The sequence below is a fragment of the Haliaeetus albicilla genome, chromosome 12, assembly GCF_947461875.1.
Source record: "Haliaeetus albicilla chromosome 12, bHalAlb1.1, whole genome shotgun sequence".
In the NCBI taxonomy this organism is placed as follows: domain Eukaryota; kingdom Metazoa; phylum Chordata; class Aves; order Accipitriformes; family Accipitridae; genus Haliaeetus; species Haliaeetus albicilla.
In genome coordinates this window covers 30,651,308-30,677,099 of record NC_091494.1, presented here as the reverse complement: position 1 = coordinate 30,677,099, position 25,792 = coordinate 30,651,308, and the positions used below count along the sequence as shown (strand labels likewise).

The 25,792-nt window shown below is 43.0% G+C and overlaps 1 protein-coding gene across 4 annotated transcripts in view; it reads left to right on the top strand.

Moving 5' to 3' along the window:
* SHISA6 (shisa family member 6) overlaps positions 1 to 25,792 on the top strand; it is a 263,056-nt gene that overhangs the window by 216,261 nt on the left and 21,003 nt on the right. For 3 of the 4 annotated variants that reach the window (XR_011327180.1, XM_069798870.1, XM_069798869.1), the window contains exon 4: positions 18,663 to 18,725. The exons of the other annotated variant lie outside the window; for it this stretch is intronic. Coding sequence is in view for 2 of the 3 variants with exons in the window: in XM_069798870.1 (XP_069654971.1) it covers positions 18,663 to 18,725 (63 nt within the window). In the remaining variant the exon portion in view is untranslated. The remainder of the gene's footprint in view (positions 1 to 18,662; positions 18,726 to 25,792) is intronic. 4 annotated transcript variants of the gene reach the window in all.

Sequence of the window (25,792 nt, the reverse complement as noted above, 5' to 3'; positions counted from 1 at the left end):
TTTGCTCTGGCCACCGACTCCAGGCAGAAGCTTTCCTGTGACCCTGCTGCCACACAGAGTGCTCGAGGCTCTCCTCGCATTCACCAGCGCAGCCCACAGGCAGTGTTTGTGCCAAGTCCTTCTCAGGTAGGATGGCAAATCTGGGGCTTTGGCACAGCCTGAGCGTTTTGGAGGGAACGCACCACACCGCACCGCACTGGGGGACTCTCATTCCTGGATGTCAGGGATGCAGACACCCCTCCCAACATCCCTCCTGAGGAAGATTTGGGAGGAGGAGGGAGAGATGAGATCAGACTTTCAATGAACTTTCCCCGATGGAAAAGGCAAAGCAATTACACTAGCCCTTTTGAATTGTTCTCCTGCTTACCAGGGCACAGGGCTTTTTCTTTCAAATGCAAATGAAAGCCTTGCCTGGTGCTTTTCCCTGGGGGGATTTCAGGGCCGGTGAAAGTGGTGAGGAGAGGGCTGACCTTAGAGACTCCTGTCTGCTTTTCTGCAGGCTGCCAGAGCACCCTCTTGGCTTTTGGGGTACAGCAGAGAAGGCAACAATGTGGGGCTGCTCTGCCTGGAGACCAACTAGGAAACATCTGTGTTCAGTGCACTCCAGGGCTGGGGCCAACCACAGACTCCCCAGGGCTCGTAATCCTATGGCTATGCTAAGGGGAATGATATGTGGTTTGCTTTGCAAAGCATTCTGAGTTTTATGGATGACAAGAAGCCATAGCAGAGTAATGCAGAAATGTGTGAATGTCCCAGGAAAGTGGCAGCTCAGGCCAGGTCTGGCCATGGAGTGGTCTGAACATGGTAAATGTATTGGTCTGGACGTCTGATGGCCCGTGTAAGACATGTCACCTGTAAGAGGGGGGTCAGGACTCCTGGCAGTGATGGCAGTGGTAGCCCTGCAGGGTGGCCCTGCAGGGTCCTTATGGAGTAGGGCTGACAGTACCTAGGGGAGCCCAGTCTGCAAGGCCATGGGTTTGCACAGAAGCTGCTCTCAGCCATTGCAGCTTGGCTGAAACCCTGCACCAAAACTGAACAGGAAAACCACTGAGCAGATGGGGACTGGCTCTTAGAGCCCAGATACTCTCCCCTGTAACTGATGTTGGCTCAGATCCAGGGCAGGCCCTTCCCTTCAAGGACGTTGATTTTACATTTCTGTCCAAATGTTTACTGATGTACAATCCTTGGAAGAATTTTTTTTTTTTCCATGTCACACCTAGTGCATGGTACTGCCAACTCTGTTTTCCCCAGACACATGCCCTGAGCCAGGCAGATGGGCAGAGACACATGGCTGGAGTGCATCACATGGCAGAGAGGAGCTTGCCATCTAATGGACACTTCTTTGCTGTGCACCTGCAGCTGTATTAGGAGTGCTTTGCACTGGAAACCAGCCATCAGCCGTGTTGAGATCCTGGCCCAGGAGCCATGAAACATGATTACAGCTGAAATCTTTGTATTTATGACAGCCGAGCACATCAAGTGCATCCGTTATTGAGGAGAGGCTATCGGTCAGCTGATTTCAGCTCACAGCCATCTATGCAGTCTCATTTTTCTAAGCCTGTGGGTTTTCAATGCTTAATGCAACAAGTGCATATTCAGCCTTGCCTTTCATCCCCTTTGTGCAATGTTGGCACCACAGTCCTATGATCAGCCAAAATGTGGGTCTGATCCAGCTATGAAAAAAAAGTTTTGGTTGATCAGTACCCCAGTCTAGTTTAGTTCCCCACACCCTGGCTTAGCATGAAGGAGGGGGGAGACAGGACTTTAGAAGGAAAAAGAGCCAGCAGTGCCACCACAGCATGACACCAGCTCAGTCCCTCCAGGCACAGAGAATCCACATTGCCCCTCCCATCACCATGCCCCAGCTGCTGTGTATCACTGACTTTCACATAATAAATGGTAGACATTATTTGCCATAGCAGAGTCTCATCCCTTTACATGTATTTCTCCATGGAACTGCATTTCTCCAGTGGAATTGGTTTTCCTACATTTAAAGCTGCAGCTGGAGGTGGTCTGGGTAAAAGAAACCAGGATAGATACATATGGTGCTGAACAAAAATAGTGTTCAAGGGAGAAGAGCCGATGTATGGATTTGCAAAATAGTCACAAGAAATGAGACTGTCCTTGTATTTGGGAGAATTTCCCCAGCCTGACCTTGGAGAAATATATCTCTTTATCCAAGGGGAAATGATCTAGAAAAGAGCCTGGGAAAGGAAGCTGCAAGGAAGAAAGGTGTCTCCAATTTAGCTGTTAGACAGTTCATTTAAGAGGGCTTAGCTCACAGGCACTCGACACCTTGCTAGCTTCACGTACAAAATGCTTTTTGACGGCATCAAATTGCTGTTATAAAACACAAGATGTGAGGAAGTCAGGTGTCTCCTGAAGATGCCACGTTAAGTGACAGTGGCCACCAGCACGCTGATTTTCAAATGTTTTGCACAAGGAAAGAAGCTGGAATTACTAGCTCAGCACGAGCTTTTCAAGCTCTGAGATAGTGGTGGATCATGTGAACTAGTGGATGGGAGAAGGGTCTCAGAGGGACTTGACAGTAGGTCTGGTGGACCTGTGGTTCTGTTATCAGTTGTGTGTCAGTACATTGGTGAAATCTACCTCATTAAGCAAATCATGCCCATAGTCTGGACAGCAGTGCTAAGGAAAGGATAGTGTCATCCTGGCTGTACTGGAGCACGTCCACAAGTGTTGTATGGCATATTGAATGTGATCAGTGCCAAAGAGATGTCCCCCTCCTCTTACTGCTTACACTAAGCACCTCACATTTTCCCCCAGGAATAGCTTCACACACTCATGGCTGTCATGACCTGCAATTTTATGGTCTTTGACAGAGACCTGGAGTAACAAACAAGTATTTGGCTGTAAGTTTTTTTAATTGTTTCAAAATGGTTGTAGATTCTGTATAGGGATTTTAGATAACATCACCTCCTGCTCAGGTTGCTCCTCCCTGGCTGCCCAGGAGCTAGGTCTCCTCTTTAGAAGTGCCTCCCCAGCAAGTTTTGCAGCTCATCTCTTGGTGTGGAGGGAGTCACCTTCCTCAAGGGACATGCTTTGCATCTGGACTACATACATTGCAGTGTGTCAGCACCATCTGGACAGCAACTTACTGCAGGACTGAAGGGGGAGAGCAGATGGAGAGTAAAACAGGGAAAAGGGAGAAGAAAAAAGGCCTACTCTGCATTGGGAAAATGCCCTGCACACTATTGTTGTATCCTGCAAGAACCACTTTGCTATTCAGGAAACTTCTCCCCTTCCTTCTTCCACTTTCACAGTCCAAAAAACAGGTAAGAGATTTCCCCCAATCTCTGGAGGGCTTTTAGAGTCAACAGGGAGGAAAAGGGATGTCCACATATCGACAGCTCGACTTGGTGATCTGCTTTGGATCTCAGACAAGAAGAAGCATGGGCTCACAGTGGCCGTCTGCGGACCTTGACAGGAGTCCAGACCAGCACAGGGGAGGCAGCCACATCTGTTGTGTAAATATCACTCCATATGTCTGTCCATGAGATTACTCCAGACAAACGTGCTTTCACTTAAATTCAACCCTTAACTTACTGCATGCTCATTTTTTAGGTGAGTGCTATAGAGAGGGGCTTGCCCATGGTGAAGGCAGTATGGTTTTGAAACTAGTCTTTTGCAGTCCTATCATGCCAGCACACCTTGCTTGACTTCACCTGTAGTTCAGCTTTCTTTGTCTTCTATTTCACATCTTTACTGTCCACCCTCTCCAGGGACAGACCTTGCAATATGCAGTGTAAGTGATTGCTAAGGATCCCATGTCTCAGGGTTATTTGACCCAAAGGCTACAAGCAGGACTGCTTGACAGATTCAGAAGGATGCAGTCAGACTCCTTTGCTTCCTCTGAAATGCTTTGATTCATCTGAAGTGCTTTGGTCCAGCTGGGCCTGGATTTTCCTCCAGCTACAGGGTGGTCCTTGAGCAGTTAATTATCGAACTAGAGGGTTTTGCAGGCTTTCAGAGAACAGGCTTGTAAGGCTTGGGAAAACTGTCTAGCTTGGACAAACATAATTTTTCTCATTGAAATGTAGTTGTGATATTTACTTTGAAGACACAGGCCATATGCTTATGGAAGTTTTGTTCCTGTAGCAGCTTCACATCTGAGGCAGAATTACTGAAGTAAACCAGTCACTTAGCACACCACCTCAGTCCCTTCAGTCTGACGTAAACATCATTCACCTCTGAAAGGGGCAGCTGCATCCTTATTCCCATCTCCACCTGCTCACCCAGGCTCCCACTTTTGTACAGAAAGTGACATCAGGAACCTGATCTGGCTGAAAACTAACCTTGATGAGAAAAAAAAAAAAAAAAAAAAAAGGAGAGAGAATTTTCTGCAAGATCATATATACACTAACACAGGCACATGAGAGGCAGGAGAATCACGTGGCTGAGGGCTAAAAAGGGAGCAAGACCACCTCCTTCAGCATCATCACATGCTCACATACAATTAATATGACCACAGAACTGCTTTGCTTGGCCTTGGTGCAGAAGTAAAATTAAAATTAAAAAAATAATTAAAAAGCTATTTTTCAAGAAGCGTAGTCGAGCATCAAATTTGCTAACATAAGTATTCCCATGGAAGGCAGTCAGTGAGTAAATAAATAGAAATTCCTTTACCTACAGGAGAGTAGTTCATACTGCTATAAATATTATACTCTGCCATATTGCCAGGTTTCAATACAGAAAGGTAGTAAATATTGCATAAGTTATCAGGGGAGTTTCAGTATTGCCAACCACACATGTTAAGGAAACCACAAATGAGATCTGAAAACAAATCTGAGGTTGGATTAAAAATCACAGGTTCAAAATAAATAAATGTTGATGTCTTTTGTTTGCCTTTTGCCTTCAGGGCCTTCAAGGTGCAAAGTGTTGCTGCCTCTTCTTTACAAAAAAGGAGGCAGTGATCTCCCTTTAATGAACAGACAGATGAAATTCCTACCTAATAAAATTATTCAAGAACCTGGGGCTTTAAATATTTATGATAAAATACTACAATTCTGCTAAAACTGAGACAATTGGACACACAAGCATTTATTTAAGGGGATGCTCATTTTCTGTATGTTGTGGTTTAGGCCCAGCCAGCAACTAAGCACCACGTGGCCGCTCGCTCACTCCTCCCCTCCCCCGGTGGGATGGGGAGGAAAATCGGGAGAAAAAGGTAAAAACTCATGGGATGAGATAAGGACAGTTTAATAGGACAACACAAAGAGAGAAGTAATAACAACAACAACAATAACAATAAAAATAAAGAACATACAAAATGAGCCATGCACAATGCAATTGCTCACCACCTGGAACAAGATGCCCAGCCCGTTCTCCTCCCTGCCCCGGCCAGCTCCCCCAAGTTATATACTGAGCATGATGTCATATAGTATCGAATATCCCCTTGTCTATTTCAGCTCAGCTGTCCTGGCTGTGTCCTGTCCCAGCTTCTTGTGAAAATTAACTCTATCCCAGATGAACCCAGGACACTATGGAAATAGTTACCAAGATGCCACAACTAGCAGCACTAGTTTTAAAGATGTTACTTCAGTAGTTATCATAGGATTTCCCAAAATAAGAACTGTTTGAGCAAACCTAAATATACGATAAACACTGTAAGTTATTGTCAGTATAGAGGGATTAATTACTTAGAGACCCTTCAACGTGCCAAGCAATTTGGTACATTGAAATCAAGGCAGGTTTCCTGGATTAGCTGGACTTTAATGTCTGTGTAAGGCTGATACCAGACATATAGAGAGATCACACTCAGCCTCTGCTTGTGTAGAACTCCACCCTGCTTTCCCAAAAAAGAAAGTTCTTCTAAGCACATCCAGATTTTCTCTTTTTAAATGACTTTTTTTTCCCTTTAACAGTAATCTAATTTTACTAACATCTAAGTTGCTCTGAGACTTACAAACATACAAAAACAATTATTTAAAAAAAAAAAGTAGTTCATCATTTCAGCTGTTTTTTAATTGGCCAAGCAGAAAATTTCTAATTACAACGTATGGAAAAGGGCTTTTAACTTAAATATTTATTTTTAAAAAATTATAATAATAAGCATGCATAAAATATCCAAGGATCTGTGTTTCACATGCGGAACATAGTACTGCTGGTGGTCAGTTAGTACATCTGTCCTCAGCTCCTTCAAAGAGTATGTGTCACCTTCTCCCAGATCAAGTCTGATGGAATGGAAATTCTGCAGGAATAGAAAAGGTAATTAATAGTAAAAAGCTAGATTTTGACACTGTCATATACAGATATTTCTACAGAAGTGCTACTTTGAAAGCCACTGTTTAATGTGACTTCAGTTAGACTTAAGCAGATGCTTAAAATTAACCATCTGCTTAATTGCTGCTAGGATTAGGGATGGATTTAAATAGAGCTTTTAGTTCTTCCTTAACATAGTGCCACTTTCTTTTTGCCTTAATAAAGCACTTATGCCCATGGTTCATTTTAAGTGCTTGATTAGTGCTAGTGACTTCACTTACATGCTTAAAGTTAAGAATATGATCAGTGTTAGATTGTATCTGGATCTTAATTGTCTATAAAGTAGTGGCCCAAAGCCATGTTTAGCAGTTAACAAGCATGCAAACAAGTCCTGCATCTAGGAATAGAAAATGCTAGAAATCAGCAAAAGGACAAAGTAAACTTCAAAAAATCACAACACATACGTTCTTTTTCCTGGCCCCTAGCAGAGAGTAATATAAAGTCCCTGCTTCTCTGTCCAAACACCTTGATGCTGGCCATGTCTTGCTGGCTGATTAAGAGCAAGTGAATTTCTATGACTTGAGAGTGATTTAAAACCAGTTGATGTGTTAAGAGTCTGCTTATCTTGATCATCATGTTGGTTATAAAGTGGCACTTTATCACTCCTAAGCCAGAACAGAGGCTGGAAAAGCCCTGCTGGACTCTAGTCTACTCCGTGCAAGCTGGCAGCCCACCCTCCTCGCTGTGTCCCTGGGCATCCTCCTGTAATGGCCTGGGTGACAGGACAAGCACCAATTCTGAGCCACTTGGTTCCATGGGAATCCAAATAAGACTTTTTTTCTGTGAATTATGCCTGGAGTGTAACAAGCAAGGAGGCTTCTACTTTTAGCTTTTTGCTAAATTCTGTGTCTTTTCAGTATAAAGAGAGAGTACGATGGGACAACCAGGCACCCCTGGCTGTTTCCTAAGGTACAGCAGTGAATAGGGTCTTTGACTTCTGCTCTCGAAGTGGAAGCACAGTCCAGCCCCACTGGACTCACTGGAGAGCCCTTCTTGCAGTGATTTCGTCCTCACTTTTTGTTTCTCTTTGTACTTCATGAAAGAGGGAAAACCAGGGAGGACTTTGCATTCCCTTTCCTTCTCCTTCCTGCCAATACCATGGGTTTAAAAACAACTATGTGTTTCTTCTAAAGGTATTAGCATAATTATCTCTCCACTCCGAATGTGCAATAGTTGGCTGTGTTCCATGAAAGATTGCATTTAACTAATCCTGCTTTAGAAACCCATACTGTTTATATCTTCTAAAATCAACTTCATCTTCAGAAATGCCCTTTAAAGGACACATTTTGTTCTATTCTGACCATATGTTTTCACCGCGATCTGCGTATTTTAAACGTGTTTATAAAGGTTAGCATCCAGGACTGCTCCCCCAGATTCTGTTTGTGCATTGCTGTCTAACGTTAGTCATGCAGCCTGCTCAGCTGTTTGTTTTTTGAGAAAATCAGTCCATATTTATCTAATTACTTTGTGTTTGGAAAGTCAGTGTGAAGTTCTCAAACACAGAGGGGATCCCAGGCACTGACTGTCAACACCAACTAAGTTTATCCTATGGGGTTTGCCATGAGCTGTGCAGAGCTTTCTCTCCCAGAGAGAAAGTCCTTGTTCTTCATCTGGATTTCTTCTATTTATTTCACCACTTCTTTTTCCTGACTTATGCTGGAACATGCGAGAAAGGGCAGAACTAAGTAAATTAGAAACAAAGAAAATCAGAGGAAATAAAATCTGAAATGCTATGGAGAGATTTTAAACTCCAGATCAAAAGTGAGTTCAAACATTCCCATTCTGGGGGATGGGTGTCATTGTAATTACTGCTTTCTAAAATCAGAGGCATTGCTGTTGAGAAATTCCCATGCGGGATATGTCTCTTTTCCAGAGCCTCCTGCTGGTGAGTCTAGCAAGGCTCTGTTAACATTGGAAAAAGCTGCCCTTTTTGATAGACCTCATATTCTGTTGTCTACATGGAGGAAAAACATTTCTTCATCAAGAAAACAGCCTTTCCAAAGATGCTTCAAAAGGTATCAGTTTCCTTGGAGAGAGATATTTGGAGCTCTGCGTAACCTTTATCTTCACTGTTATGTTGCTGTTTTTTAAAATAACATTTTAGCCAAGATTGAGAAATATACTTCTCGTGGTTTTGTTTTTCTGTAGGTGTACTTTTTAGCTGTAGTTGCTCAAAAACAAAAGTTGTATTTTCCTCATACCAAGTTCTTCCAGACAGTTTGCTTTTGCAGTTTGGCACTTTAATGCTTTTGAAAGAGTAAGTGAGTATCTACATAAATGCACTGTGAAGGAGAAATATGCTTGTGTGTAGGGAGTTCATGAGTGGGCATGGTTTACATGGTACTTGTTCCATTGCTGGATATAAGGTGTGTGTGGGAGGAAGAGAACCACTGTGAATGAGTGTGTGTTTGTGCATATTTTCAACAGAGGAGACATATTTTTTGAGTGAACATAAAGCCCTGTTGTAAGAGGCAGTCCTCCTCATGCTACCCATTTTTACTCAGATGTTTGGGGGAGAAGGATTATTTTCCACCAGTTTTTTGGCATAGCTCAGTGGGCCATGCTGGTTTTCTGAAGTGGTCAGATGTAACCTCCAGAACTTCAGTGCCCATTGCAGCTGAGTATTTTCCACCTGCAGCTGTACATTCACCTCCTCCTTGATCTCTTACAGTTCATTTAATCCTCCATCTCCTAGAGCCTTAAAATAATGAATGAACAATACCCATTGCTGTGAAGCAGTTATGGCTGCGAGGCACATACCTACCTGTTGCAAAGTCAAAAATGTAAAGAAGTTAAATGACCCCTGTCCCTACACACGCTCTGCTTTTCTTCAATGGGGACCAGGTGGTACATATATGTATGCATCAGCATCTACATGCACATAGCACATGCACTCATGTGTTACATGCCTGTAGATAATACAAGCACACTCACATTAAAAAAAAACTACCGAGAAGAAACACTGTTTGTAGCAAGTCCAACAGCAAAATTATAGTTTTCCATCAGGAACTTGCTCAGTTAGAGCAATTACTTCATCCAGAGCAATGGTTTCTGCCATTTCTTTCCCTTTCTGGGTAGACTAAACTCTGCCTATAACTATATATAAAGTCTTTACAGTTTAGAAAGACTTCCATTTAAAGTGTAGAAACAAGAGGTCAAAAACCAGCAAACGACTGAGCTGAAGTTTCCTGTGAAATGTTAACTCATACAGGTTTTAGTTACTTGACAGGTATTTTCTGAAAAGATATCTGCCTTGAGCATTGCTTGGACAGAGTAGCTCTGGGCATAAAGTCACTGCTGTACAGAGAAGGAGGCTTGTAGCAGTCCCAGGATGTGAGAAGTATGAGGCACCAAACGACAGCTCGAGGAGGCCGGCAGGGTAAGCACTTGACTGGCATCCAGGTGAACCAGACTCTCTCTTGCCCCTGCCAGGGAGTTCCTGCAGCCAAGTCCACAGCGCAAATCCTGCTGACAAGTCTGCAGCGGCTCCAGGTGTGAGAAACACTAGCCTCCTGCCTGACCTTGCTATGCCAGCAAAACACAGAGCATCTGCGCAACCGTGCCAGTGGTGACAGCTTTGGCTGCCCTCAGTGATGGTGCTCAGGAGGGCGCACAGCGGGGCGGGCAGGAGGGGAGCTTCTGTGCGAGGATATGGGGGCACTCCTGGGAGGCTCTGCTGCGGTGGGTGAAACAGCAGCATCTGCCATGTGGGAAAGGCCTGGAGGAAGCTGAGATAGTTAATCAGAGCCTTTTAAAGTTGCTTTGGTTTCTTGTTCCTTAAGTTTCAAACAACTGCAACATGGTTTTCAGAAGCGTGGAGCTCCAGCGAGCTGCCACAGCCATAGTCAGGCAGGGCGTGCTCTTGCTGGGCCTGGCAGGGTTGTGATGGAGACTAACAAGCCTGGGGCTGAACTGGGCTGGGGGGAGCATTTCCAGTCCTCCTCATGTTACTGTGTGGCCGCGGGGAAGTGATTCCACCTGCCTTCATCCTTTTCCCCACATGTAAACCGGGAACAGTTGCACCTGCCTTACCTTCCCCACAAAAGTGGTATGATTAATTAGGATCTGATTTATGCTTGCAAAATCCTATTAAAAATCCCCTGTGTGACCTGAAAAATCTGACCTGAGCATTCCATGGCTGATCCTCAAAAGTAATAAAACCTTGCAGATGCAAGTTCAATTGCTTTCTGGCTCATCTTAAATCTGGGGCTGACAGACCCCACCCTACCTGTGATGGGAGTCTGAAAGCTGTTTGTGAGGCTTAGAGGAACGATAGAGGAAAGTCTGCATGGAAAATAACAGTTCCATAATCAGTGCAGGATTTGGATGGCGTGGGATACTAAAGAACAGGGCCATTCACCGCTTAATGAGGATTAAAATAACTCTTGAATAGCTGCCTTATTCCCCAAGCATCCTGTTCAATGAATGAGTCACAGGATTACAGTTGAAAAATAGGCTGGAATGGTAGAACAAAAACCTGACATAATGAATATCAAATTAAGGATTTGGGGACAGCCTTTAATCTGGCATTTCCAGCCCCTTTAATGACTGACATGCTGACTTTACTAGTAGCTTAATTTTTGGTTTTGTCTTGTGTGCCCCTTGCTACAGTCCCTTTTTTAGGGGTCAGTTTGTTTGGGCATTGTTAGCCAGGTGCAGAAACACTCTGCAAGCAGGATATTCACAGCATAAAAAGTATAGACTAATCAGTTATTGGCTAATGTACATGAAAGACAGCTGGGACTTAATGATCTATTAGGCAAAGTATTCATATGCTCATCACCTCTGATAAGGCACTGCAGAGTCCTGGCTGGCTGGACAGACCTCCCTTAGGAAGGGACCACGGGCTTAGCCTCCCCAGTTCCCTGGGATGGCACTTCGTGCTGGGAGCTGCTGTCTGCCACCATCTCTGTCTAATCTAAACTAATGAGAAAAGGCTTTGCATAGCAAAGGGTTGATGCCTGCTCCCCTTGTCCAGGCACCCTGTTCAGCTTTGCTTGACCAGCATGGCAGCAGTTAAAGGACATCTGCTCAACGGTTCCCCTCTGGACTACAAACAGTGAATAGAAAATGCCGGAGGGGGGGCAGGCAGATGATAAATGAGCAGCTTTATGCCAAAAGTATTTACATTCTCATCATCAGTTTTTGGTCTGCTTTCCTTCTTGCCTTTAGGGTCTGCGTTTCTTTCAGTTCCTAAAGGCTGAAGTCTTTTGTCATATTTAAGTACCCTGGAAGATTAGCCCTTGAAAGGGATTTTCTCTTCATTAGTGCAGATGCCAAACAGTTATCTTGTCATCAGAAAAATAAACTGCTTGTTACACCCTTCTCTGAAAATCTCAGCTGGGGAATAAGGTCGAAGGTAGGCAAATGCTGAGGTTGCTGAAAAGACCAGAGGGGCAGAAGGCAAGGAATTGTATTTCATAGGCTGATTGCTCCTGTTTAGTCCATTTCTTTTGTCCTGTAGACTACAGATTTCAGAGCAGTTCCCAGTACTTCAATAAATACTGTAAAACTAATGCAAAATATTGCATGACTGTCAGAACTATCACGTATCTATAATATAGTTGGTATATATTAAAAATATCCTTGCTTTGCAGTTTTTATAAGGAACTTTATTAGGAAAGACAGGCTGGAAAATACAGTGTTTTCTTCCCATATTCTGACACTTGAATTTTTTTCCATTATAGAACACAATAAATCTAGGTTTTATTAACAATAAACACATACAAAATCCCTGAGACTGAAAAAATATACCCCAGAGAAGACTAAAACCAAGTACCAAAGGAAAGGTTAAGTCCTTATGCAAAAAGATTGTTTCTTGAGAGGCTCTCCTGGATAGGAAGTGCAATGGGAACTCTTTGGGGGTTATTTAAGGTTTTCTTCATCAGTTACCCAGGGTTTGCTTCAGACAGACAATTCAGACAATGCTGCAAATCAGAGCTGTCAGTTGTGACCATGGGAAGAAGAGCTCCTTTCAATGTTGAGATCAATACCTCAGCAGATGAGGAGACCCGCCTCTGTGAAGAAGGGGCAGAAAAGTTGTCCAGCAGCATCCCAACCCGGAGCTAACCCAGGTGCTCTGATTTCAGTTGCCCATTAGGGTTCTCTCAGGTCCCCGGGACCAGATCCTGACTTGCTCTGGGCACTTATGGCCCAGAGACGTTTGAGGGGGTGATGTTGCCCCAACACCAAAGTCGCTCAGCTACTGCAGGACATAAAGAACTCTCCATATTCACTGGGAAAATTACAACTTTATGTTTTATCATCCTCCGTGGAGAAGACGCCCGAACTTCTTGAAATCAATTGTTAGATGCCACAGTTGATCCTAGACTAAGTCTTTTAAAAAATGCATGTGCACTCTCAGTGAAATTTCAGGAATTAATAGAGGGATCCCTCCTCTCTGTCTTCGAACACAGGCTGGGGACACTAAGGAGAGAGGCTCTTGGGGAAGTTTAGGAGATCACCTGAACCCTTCTCACATACCTGCCTGAACCCTGACTCCTGGCGCAGCAGAAACCATCTCTTCCTGCAAGACACACCTGGTCTGACCATGTTGGGCTACCAGCCTATCTGAATGTCACCTCCATGGAGAGACATGGAGAAATGTGGTGAAGTGATAGGGACAAGAGAGACAGCAAGGACTCAGCGGTGGTGCGCAGGCTCATTTGCTCCCCTGGATGCTGAACTTGGAAGATTTCCCCTTTTCAGGGTCCAAGATGTCACTGCAACCAGTAGAAGTAGAGTGCTAGTGCCTGTGGGTGCTGGCACTGGTGGCCAGGGAGTTGCAGGGTGGGGAGCCTGGTTGGGGACCACTCTGGCTGAAGGTGCTGTGCATGTTGCATGTTCAGCTGGGCCACTTCCCCAGGATTTGTGGGGCAGCTGTACAGGCTCACCTGCAGGGACACTGTCAGGGCAGGAGATGGGGCTGCCCTGCTCCTGTCAGCAGCAGCCTACATTTGGATTGGTTTCACTGTACTTTAAGGTAAAGAGGTACTTACTGGTGGATCCTACCCAGTAGCACTGAGAGTTTCTGGAGTCCTTAGGTTGGTAGCTGCAGCAGAAGGGCCACCTCAGCATGGCAGCAAGGCCATCTAGGCAGAAACTTGTCCCTTAGCATTTCCCAGTACCTACAGACTTCTCTTTCTCCCTGCAGCAGCTCATCCCCTCCAACAGCATCTTCCCTTGTCCTTTCATAAATGCACCCCATCACAGACTCCTCTTCCCTGCGTGGGTGAAAATGTATTTCCCAGAGCAGCGGTTACTGAATTCACACAGAGACCACACATATAATTGCGTGGGATGTAGCATTTTCTTCTGTCCTTACCATGTGAAACCATTTCCTTTGGAAAAAAAAACTGAAGACCTTAAAACCCCTGTCTTTCCACATGTCTTCTCCCAGATTGCAAAGGGTCTGGGAGCACTGGTTTCCCTTCTGACAGTAAAATGTCTCATTCTTTCTGCTGGTTATTGTATCTGATCACTCCTCCAGCTGTGCTTAGATATTTTGTATTGTGGTCTGGCAATTCAGAGCACTGTGAATCCTTTATTTCCCTAATGGAGTTTCCTAGTAAATAGCTTTGAACTCAGATCCTTGTCTCAACGATAGATATGCTTCTGCCTAACTGGCACTTCACAATTAACAGCATTATCTTGTTAAACCTGAAGAGGTGCAGGAAGGCTCAGCCATCATTTTAAAGCATTTTATTGCTTAGAAAGTGTTTACAATAGGCTACAGAAGTGGTAAATGAAGCCCAGTGCTGCATTGAGATGTCTGATTAGCTCAGCCATGTGAAAATGCCAATAATTCAAGGTCTGACTATATTTTGGATGCCATTTCTTAAGCAGTAGCCTCAAAGCACCTGAGGTTTTTAGAGGCAAAAAAAAGGGAAGGGAAGGGAAGGGAAGGGAAAAGAGAAAGTATATGGGGTGAAATGGAAAGCTGATCAGAATCAGAAGACAATAGTTCCTACTTATTGTCCTGGTTTCAGGACACTTACGTAGATGCAAGTGTAATTGTCCTCCATGAAGACACACTTTGACCCAGGAGTGAGGTTGTGAGAGTAAGTGACTGCATTGGAGTACTCTGTGTTTTCCAGAGAGAGAAACCTCTTGTTTCCCTTCTGGAACAATTGATGTGTTCAATTTATGTCTGCTACTGTCTTAAATGCTTGCATTTCACACACACAAGTGTCTCCATCTCTGTGTAACCTTTTATCTGTCAGCTCCTGTAGTGTGTAAGCAACATTAGTTGAGAAGAGGACAAACAGTTTGGATGTTTGGATGTTTTCTGCAATTTGATTCGTAAATTAGCTTTGCTATAGCCAGGCTGGAAGTCCTTGCTGTCCTTAGCTACCCCGTATGACCGCAGCCTTACACCTGGCTGAAACCCAGAGGGACTAGCATAGGAACAACAGGCTACTATACAAAGCATGTGGAAGGATGGAGACCTCCTGGGGAAATATCTTACTTTCTAAGGCTTTCAGGAGAGAAGTGGCTGTATAGCAATTTAGTCATGCTCAATGAACTTATCAGCTGCAAATGTCAAGGAGAGGTCATCAAAAAAATACAACAGGCTCATTGCTTACTACCTAGTTTGCAACTTTCAAAAACAGATTTAATAACTTATAAATAAGGTAATGAATGGTGGGTAAAATAACCGATAAAATAGGTGATGGACACCAAACTGATCATGAGCTAGCAATGCACCCTTGTGGCAAAGAAGGCCACCAGCATCCTGGACTGCATTTGGAGGAGTGTTGCTAGAAGGTCAAGGGAAGTGATCCTTTCCCTCTGCTCAGTACTGGTGAGAATCATCTGTAGTGCTGGGACAAGGGATGGGCTCCCCAGTACAGGAGAGACACAGACAAACTCGAGTGGGTCCAGCAAAGGGCCAGGGAGATGTTTAAGGGACTGCAGCATCTGTTGTAATGGGAGAGGCTGAGAACTGAGTCGTCTCAGCCTGGAGAAGAGAAGGCTCAGGGGAATCTCATCAATATATGTAAATAACTGATGGGTAAGTAAAGAAGATAGAACCAGGCTCTTCTCAGTGGTGCCCAGTGACAGGGCAAGTGGTAATGAGCACAAATTTTAATACAGAAAATTCCACTTAAACATAAGAAGAAACTTTCTTACTGTGAGGGTGGTTGAACACTGGAAGAGGATTTGCAGAGAGGATTTGAGTCTCCATCCTTGGAGATATTCAAAACTCTAATGAACATGGTCCTGGGCGACTGCTCTACCTGATCCTGCATTGTGAGGGAGGTTGGACTAGATGATTTCCAGAGGTGCCTCCAGCCTCAGTGATTCTGTATTTTTATGAATTTGATAACAGAAAACCAGCCATAAGAGAGAAACAGTTGTTCTCAGGACATAGATGCCCCTAATGTACACTGTACATAACAGCTGCCTTTGCAACCAAAAAAAAACCACTAAAAATTTTGCATAGAAGAGACTGCTCCAAAGCTGTGTGTCTGGCAGTCCTGTTGCTCGCTACAATGATTAAACACCAGTCAATATTCAATATTGATATTAATATTCAAAACACATTTCTGCTTGACAATGATGTCATGAACCAAATCTGATTAAGTGTATACATACTGGCCCAGACCTTGGCCCCACAGCTTTTCAGAAGCACAAAATACTTAGATTATCTAAGAGAATAATCAAGTTGATGCTTGACAAGCCTCATGATCTAGAAACATCTACATGTGGAAGAGTTTTCTAGTAGTAAATTGTTTTCTTAGTCCCACCAGAAAATATGAAAGATCTAATAGATTATTCAGTTAAGACCTAAAGTATATTGTGGGTTTGGGTAATAAAGACTAAAAATACTGCAGCTAGTTCTTTTAGACATGTATCAGACTTACCATCATATACAGTCTTTTAAAATCATATTACTGAGAAGATCTGTTTGAACTCCAGAAACAGTTAAAACCTGATGCAGAAATTAGTGAGCAGGATTCTGTATCATGCTTACTGCAAACTAGATGAAAAGTGTCCCATCTGATCCCATAACTCTGAAAGTCCCTCTGGACAGTTACAGCGATTCCAGAAATATCCAGTTTCTTATTTGTCCCACCCATCCTCCAGTCCAGTTTTCATGTTAAAGTGAAATTAGACTATATGGAGGAACAGAAACTGAAGTAAAATTACAAAAGTAGTTACTGTAGTATTTTTGCTTGCTAAAAGTAACCAGCAGTGGAGGATTGAAAGGAATATTCTAACTTAGGTGATTTGTAGGCCACTTATTCAAGGGCACTTCAGGAGTCTACGTGAACCTGATCTCCTTTCAAGGTTTGCTTATCAAAGACTGGTAGCCAGGCTAATTCCTTTCTCTGTTTTCAGCTGCCTGTGTATACAATGAGTGCCTGTTTTGTAGATGGAGATGTAAGCTAAGGTGTCCAGTCTGTTGTCATCCAAATACATAACCTCAGATTTTAATCCTGGCTGTGCACAGACATTCAACATACTGTGCAGGGACATGAGTTTCCAGTGAGATAAAATAGCAACCAACATGGACTTCTCAGAAACAAATCATGTCAAGCTAATCTTATTTTTATTTTTTACTGTGTTTTGTGGCTAGGGAGAAATAGCTTATATTAAAGATCATGCCCTTAGCAAGATTTTCAGCAGTTTCTGGGAAAGTAATGCAAGACTAGTTTGAGAAGCATGCTCTTAATGAACCTCTATGGGGTAGGTACCATAATGGCTGACTAACCAAAAAGGTAACTAAATTATCAGTAAAAGGATGAACTGATGTGGTTCTGCATTTAGTCTTTTTGTTACTGGTGGAAAAGGAATTTGCTTATTAATTTTGCAGATGATACGAAGTTTGGATGACCGTAAATCTATTAGAGGATGGGATTAGAATATAAAATGTTCCTGAAAAATTGCAGAAATAGACTGAGAATAAGTTGATTAAATGGAGAAAAATGCTACACATTGGACTGAAACAGGAATACTAAAAAGCCTTGTATGTGTTGAAGAACAATTGGACAGGTAGCAGTTCTTTGGAAAAGAAATAAGGAATCATAAAGGATCACATACTCGACATGAACCAGGAAAAAAAAATATCGTGCAAGTTTGTGTGAACAAGAGTAGATGACTGGGAAAAATCCAGCCACTCCACTCTGTACTTGTAAGGTCTCTTCTCAGAAACATGTCCCAGACTGTATTCCAGACTTGAGAAGGATCTAGGTCAATCAGAGAGAGCACAGGATGCTAGAATGACAATAATCAAAGGCAAAGCAAGTTTTATAGGGAAACATAAAGGAAATGGCATTGTTTAGCTTGAAGAATAAAGTTAAGGGACAGTAACAGCTGTAGTTGTAACAGCTTTGTTGTAAAGAGATATTGCAGAAATAAGAGGGATTTTCTCCATGTCCCTGGTAGACAGGAAAGAAGAAATTGGCCTAAAAAGCAGTAAGAAAGACCTAATGAAACAGATCTGGGGAGAAAGTGAAATATCAATGATAGGTTATTAAGAATAGCAGACTAGACATCAGACTAGCCGATCCTGCACCAGGAGAGCATGAGATGCAAGAAGATTTCTTGAAATCTCATCTCACCCTACTTTACTACAGTGCCATAATGGGTTGTAAAGATCCGGACAAAGAATTCATTCCTTATTGAAGACTTGTCTGGAAACTAAAAATGACAGTTTATCAGCAGTCACTTATTTAATGGTTTATTACAGTGAGAAAGAGAGAAAGTCATTTTCCAGCCCAAAGGGTAGGTACTAACCTCAATGGTAGCAGTCATCCTGCCATTGATTGTTCCTCCTACTTTGCAGCATGATGCATTTAATACTGAATGCATGAGGTCTTGCAGGATTTTCATTTCTCAGGGGAGGGAGATCTACAGTCCATGTGCACCTATTTAACTCTACCTCCTGTGTTTATGAGGCCACTTATTTGATCTTTCCCTGTACTCACACAGGACATTGTTGTTGTGGTTGCGGTCACAGTGGGAGAGTGTTTTTTATGTAGTTGGGGCTACTGTCCTGAAAACCTCCATGTTGGATGGAGATGGAGCAGTGGAGTAAGGGCTGCAAGATTCCAGCAGTTCCCAGGAACACACCACCGATGTCGGTATACCAGTTGTGGTTTCTTCCTGTCTGGACATGCTTCTTACCTTTGCAAATAACTCTAATTTGCAGGCTCAGCAGAAGGGGAGCAGCTTCCCATTATCGTATTCTTCTTGCATCTGGAATTTTAAGTGAACTACATAACAGAATCTTCTGCTTTCTTAAGCATTTTCTTCTCCTTTTTTTAATCATGCTGAGATTTCCTGTGAATACTGTGAGCTGTAATTATCATCTGCAGATCAGTGGGTATGCTAAGCTGTTTCTTAAAAGGATTTCTTTTTTCTGTGAATTTCAGATGACCAAGAACAAAATTATAATCACCTGATACTAAACAGTGCCACCCAGACACCTACACATGGTAAGAGAAAACAAAGAGCAAAATTACACACGTTGTAACTTTCCTCTGCCAGCCAGTAAGATTTACTGGTATCGAAGTATGTTTAATGTTAATAGAAATGTTCCTATGGCAATGATGCATGAATGATGGTTTCCATTAACATTAAACATAGGACCATATTTTTTAAATACTGCGCACAATGAAATATGGCCCAGTCTTTTATAACTTTACCTATCAACCTTGTGTTTCCCCATGTCTGATTGCTCCTTTCTCCCATCCACATCAGCAAGATCCTGTCAGATTTAACCGGCCTAGGGTCCATCTTGTCAGCCAAGCCACCCAACTCATAGTGCTGCTTGTGCATATTTCTAAGATAGGTTATAAGGACAGTGAACATGGGCCAAGGGCTCCTAAGCTGACATGATTTTGGCATTACAATAAGAGGCCAGAGATTGGGTTCACAGCTAAATCCAAGCTGCCCAGCCCATACTTGCATGGGTCTGGTTGGGATAACCTACTGAAGCCCCTGATTCACTGCACAATGTCCTCTACTTTCTCGTATGCATGATAGGTAAAGACCATGAAGAGATTCAGGAGTCCCCCTGCCCACTTTCATAACAGAAATGTCTCTTTCTAAACCAGTTGCAGTGGTTGCTCTCACACCCTTCAAAATGCCCTTTATTTTATTGTGGAAACCTGACATTACTCTGACCGTAGGAACTTATGAAACCCAGAGTACCTTTCATGTCCCTATGCCCACCACAGGGTGGACCAACACTGACCTCAGAAGTGACACCTCAGGAGATGTCTGGGGCAGCCTATCACCACCATATAACCTGTCTGGTCATCCCTCTTTAGAGTGAGAGCAGGCCTTCCAGAGTTCCTCCAAAGCTTCCCTGGGTTTGGTCTTTGTACCAATATGTGTTAATACCCCTGACAGTGCTCTTGCTGAGCTCTGAAAAACCATGATTTTCATTTGTCTTACCTCTGCACATGGGTTGGCACATTTATTGGCACCTCTCTATCCAGCCCTCTTGAGCTAATAAACTTGGGGATGCCCATGTCATCCTTTAGCCAGTTTTGAGAGTTCAGATGCTATTCAAAGATACTCGTTTGTTTTCCCCTTTGTTTCCACCATCTCATCCCAGCCTGGAGATGTTTCTTTGCTTCCTCCATGGCCAGAAACCCTGCCCCTCTCTGCTCAGCCCTGTCCCTCCAGCCCTTCTGCCTCCTCTGCCCTAGCTCCCTCCTCCTTTTGATGTACTTGACCCCAGCTTAGCAGTTGAGTGTGGGCAGCATGTCCCTCCCTACATCGAAGCAATCACAGACCACACAGTCAAATCACCTGCAGCTTCCTGGCTTCATCTAAATCCAGACCAGTCACTGCCACCCAAATCAGTGGTTCCCCCTGTCTCTGTACAATCAGTCCAACCTTTGAATGACCCCCCAAGTCCTCTCTGCTTTCTTCCCTCTTCTGCTCCTACCTTGTCTTGGTCTTGTCCTTGTTCTTCCCTGCACCCTTTATCCTTTGTATGTGATATATTCCTCCAGCATTTGCAGCTGGAACCTTCCTTCTGCTGGGGAACCAGTAAGTGATGGGTAAATCCCATCTTAACATACACTTCTTGCAGGCCTGAATCTCTGTATTTGTTACTCTTTTTGTTCTGGCATTTGTTTTTAAGTCTGAAACTTCATCTTGATAACCATTCTGGAATTGATTTATTGTGAGTTGTGTGTTCTTGTATAGAAATTTCCATACTGTTTTGCTGAAAAAAAGGATGGGAGAACAATTGCCATTGAAAAGTTCACCTAAAATCTTTGGTGTTTCTCCTTCCTAGAGGGTGGGTCAGGAAGCTCCTCAGCCTGCAGGTTACTTTCAGTTTTAAGACTACATTATTAAGGGGTTTTTTTCCATCTCCCAAAAAACACGGGAGAAACAATGTCAGCTTTAAACCTGGCAGTGACACAGCAGTATTTACTGAACCTGAATTGACAGCCTCAAATGCTCCTCAGACTACTTATTTTGTTTACATTTTTACTATGCTGAGAAAAAGAAAAGAAGAAAAAGATGGAGTAATAGGGTTGAAATGGTATTGTCTTTTCTCTGTTCTTACTACTTGTTCTTCAAATCTAGTACATGCTGGGTTCTGAGATCTGCCCCAGCAGAGCCAGATCAGTCCCGTTTACCTGTGTCTCTGCCCAGAAGTTTTAAAGTAGCTCCGCCATCAGGTCCCTATTGCATTAAATAACTCAAGGTAACAACATGTGCTAAACCAGTTAAACTTCCCTCTGGCCATGACAGATGCTTTTGGGTTTTATGTACTTGAGAAACAAAAATCAAAGCAGACATACGCATGATCTTGGATTAGAAACTTTCACTTCTTTTCTCCACTCATTTCTTGTATTTACTGTATCTTAATAATTGGTTGTACAAAGTGACTTGAATGATCTGACTACAAATAACTGTATGATTCAGAGTTATATTTTATTCCTAAGTTATCCATATGGTTATGGACACTTTTGTTCATGATATTCATGTGTGCTTTTGCTGGTAAGCCATTGCTTGCTGAGTCTAAAAAGATATCTGGACTTTTCACAGAAGGCATCAAAAGAGCTTGCAGTATTCATAATTACTGCTGAAATTCTGAGACAGTTCAGCAACGCCACAGGTTTAATTTAATTCCCTTCCTGGGTAGGACATGGTGTACCTTTTATGTGTGATTATGCAAATTTGTAGGTGGACATAAGCTGTCTTTCTGAGCATCACGTTCATGAGCTCTGTCCCTTAGTCTGTCTCTAGCACCCACCATGCAGTGACATCATCTGAAAGGAGCAGAAGAACGGAAAGAAGCCAGTATGAGGCTTAAGACATGCCTTGTGTTGCACATGGCGCAAGTTCAGTTCACTCAAGCAGAGAAAGGTTCTCAGATTACCAGCATAGAGCAAGCAGGGCAGCGATTGTAGGTGACATGCCAGCAAACAAACAACGCTTCAGCCTAAACAGCCAGAAAATCCCTCCCATGCCTGGAGGAGCTCCCTACAGCCTCCCCAAGGACTGCCGCACCCAGCAAGGATGCACTTGACCTGGTATATGTGAAGGGAAGCATGAACTGTTGAAAACTGGAATACCTGTTGGGATGAGAGGTCACCTGCTGTGGGCTGGTAATCTCTCCCCCATCTCCTACCATCATAGAAAATTCACAGGTTTCTTACCTTCTCCTGTAATTCCCATTACAATGAGTTTCCAAACTCATACAGTCCTGGGACTGAGCAGTGGAGGGTTTCCACAACCTAGCTGTGGCAGGCATGGGGCCCAGGGCTCTGCAGGAGACCTCCTCATGGACGAGGGATGAAAGCCAAGTTCCCTGTACTCCCCTTTCCCCTTCCTGTACCAGCTAGTCCTTTGCAAAAGTAGAGCAAACGGTACCGACCCATTCATTTCCCCAAAGGCTTTGGGAATCATAACAGGATCTCAATGTGCGGGAGTGATCCAGATGTGCAGTGGGGCAGCCATTCCACCAAACAGTATTCTGGGACCAACCCACTGTATCCCTATCAGCAACATTGTCTTTGTTCAGCTGAGAAAGGCAGGGAATGGTAAACATCTGTTTCCATGGACTGATGCTAGCTGGTTGCCTACGTCCTGCTCCCTGCAGATGCCACTGTGATAGGCCCTCTATGAACGCACATAATACCTATCAGCACATTATGCAAGTATGCCCTTGCATTACTGTGGCAGTTTTTTACCCGTAAAGAAACAAATTAAAGGGGATAAGCACAACCTGTGCTCACAAGGAGCCAGGGAAAAAAGAAAAAGCAGATTTGACCTTAACTCTCTGAGCTGTTCAGCTTCAACTTCAGGTTCCCAGGTTTAAAATCCCAAGACCCTCTGTTTTAACCTGGCTTGGAGGTTTGCCACTCTTGGCTCCTCAATGTAAAGGGTATGCCCATCACAGTAGGTTGTGTGGCCGTGAGATCACTGATGTGATTACACTGAACTCTTCCAACGCAGGAAGGAATAACGACTAATTAATGGTGGGATCACATATAATCTCTTCTGTCAGGCTGCTATCATTTAATTAGCATAGTGCTGTTTGCAGCACAGTTAACATAGAGTGAGAAGAAAGTCTCCCTTTTCTCCCTGCCTGGCTGGCACAGAGGGTTTGCAGAGGGGTGAAACATGTCTGTCGTGTTTTTGGAAAATGTGGTATGTTGGGGAAGACAATTTCCAATGGAGATCAATAGAAGTGACCGCAGACAAGTGAATATGTCAACCTGTGGTCTGCAATACCAGGACTTAATTTCTGCTGTTGTTGAGGGCTCTGAATTAGCCAGCATGACTCTGAGTATCCCACATCTTAAAAAAAGTCTTTTGATTTTCTTCTGATGTCAGTCTATGCACGCTCCTAATTCACTTCTAGGACACTGAATGTCCCATTATAGAGGTATTGACAGTCCTTTAGAAACCTCAGCCTAAATTCTGCTTTCAGTGATGGCCTTCAGACCTCAAGTCCACTGAAATCAGAAGTTTGCCGTGGGTTTCCTTACCTCTAGATTTTAGTTTTACATCAGCTGTGGATTTTAGCTGTAAATTAAGAACTCTACAGAAGTTTTTGGAAATGCAGTGGTTTTGTATGTAAAAAGTGAATGTGAGTGCTCAGGTACTAGTCTCTAAGCACAACTAAGCTCTACATATGAAATGCAGGTAAATCTTTTGATATTTTAATATATCTTGCTTAGCTATTCAGTCTTTATACAAAATAAGCACATAAAATTATTTTCCTATAAAAACATTAAAAAGTGAAAAAAAAAGTGAAGTGCACAAAACAGAACTGAGGCAATGTAGCGTTAGCTATAACGGAAATATATGTTGACTGCCTGGGCTCAGTTTCTGTAAAGCTTATTACTTTATTTTTACTGCTGCTGAAGTTTTATCTCATTATATTTAGTGCATATTTAATTATGCTAACCAAAAGAGTCTTGTATAAACATTTTTTACATCTATATAAATAACAAGCACATTGCTAAATAATATAGTTAGTAGGGAGTTCATATCATAATTTTTATGTAAGTTCATTGCATTTGATAGTCATCTCAAAAAATACTTGGTAAACCACCATAAGCAACAAATGGCTTCACTTCAAGTTTTTAATTTGACCAAGTGTTTTTCCACAGATGATGTCTGGGTTTGTCCTGATGGAAACAAATGTCATTTTATAGCTGTACCCATGTGAACTTTAAACAAAGTCCTATATACATACGCATGTATTTCTGTGTCTTTTTTATATTCCTTCCTTCCTTCCTTCATTTCTTTCTCTTTCTTCTTTTCTTCCATCCATCCATCCATCCTTTCTCTTTCTTTTCTTTCTTTCCTTCTTTCTTTTCTTTCTTTTTCTTTCTTTCCTTCTTTCCTTCTTTTCTTTCTCTTCTTTGTTTTCTCTCCTTCTTTCTTTTCTTTCCTTCTTTTCTTCCTTCTTTCTCTTTTTTTCATTTCAGAAATCCAGGGCATCTTCCTTCCCACACAGTAATAGGGCTTTGGGGGATATATTGCTGAAATAATTCTTGCTTCAATTTTCTAACATCAGACCAGAAGCTTCAATTTGGGACAATCCCAGAAGATATGAAAATGATTCCCTATACTGTCACATCTCCTCCAGCAATTTGTTGAGACTTTTGTGTCTATTGTGTTTAAGACACTGTTTACAAAATCATAACAATTAAGGACTGTTTAAATTAGATTTATCCCCAGTAGAAATATATGTGAGGAAATTAGAAGATAATCAGATCTCTAGGATATAACCTACAGAACAAATAGACACATTATGAACACTGCTCTTTCTGCAAAGCAGCAGGGCTTTAATGAAAGAGGGAAGAGAGATGAATCAGGTAATCTGACAGGACCGGACAACATAGTGCTATCTTTTTGATGCATACAAGTTGCCATTTGTGATGGGGATAGCGGTTGATGATTCAGTTGCTTTGCACACCAACTTTGCCAAGCAAAGTACACAGATAGTTGTGTTGCAATATAGCACCGGTTACACAATTACAAAGCAGATTGGAGCAAAGTCGTTAATGAATCAGGATCACCATTTACCTGTCTTGGCCTGAGAATTTGCTAACAATGTCCTATAGTGCAGAGCCAACCTCTGTGCAGGGGATATATTGGTTTGTTGGGCCATGGTTGGACTTAAGCAATGTGACTAGCCTCTGATGACATGTGTGCTGACCTTCCTTTAGTCAGTGATGTAGAGGGCAGAGAACAACCCTGGGGCTGAGAACAGATAAAGGGCTTTAATGGCAGCTTCCTTTAAAGCGCTCAGCACTGAAGCAACTGGTCTTTGCTTTTTAGACTAAATACATTGTCTGTTTGGACAAAGAAATCAGTCTTTTCATGGTCTTAGTATGGCAGGGCTAAAACAGCCTCGCAACCTGAGGTGCACCCCATCTGCTGAGCATGGAGTCCTTAACTTGCAGATGAATACTTTTATGCCACCCATGACATGGCCCATGTTCCACCCAGCAAGTGACTATCATAAATAAAACACTGAGGCTTGTGGAGTAAAACTCAGCTGTGTAACCGTATCTCCACCCTCACCCGTGGGAGGAACCCGAGGAGCTTTTCTCTGTGACAATACACTTGTTAAGCAAATGGCCAACATGAGCTAAATAGGTCTGACACTGACCTCAAGTTCCTCTTACAGAAGCAGAAGATCTTGAACCATAAGAAGGGGAAGCAGCATCTTCATTCCTAGTGAATGTGAGACCAGTGAAAAAGACTAAAAGTTTCAGAGGCAAAATCAGAGCATCATAAAAATGAGAGCATGTAAAACTGTTGAGACAAAGGGGGGGGGGCATTTGCTTTCCTAGAAATGCTATCAGTGTGGAGCTCACTATGACTGCGCCAGAAGGTTGTGGTGGTCCCTGCAGTGCCTTCAGGCTGTCTGGGGAGCTTGTGCCTCACCCCAGTCCCAAAGGGCTGAAAGGAGACAGTCACACATAGCCCATTCAGGATGGATGATTTGTTTCCCTCAGCGGCTAGAGCTAGTTTTGGCTTGCTCACCTTGCTTGTCTGCTGCCAGGACCAA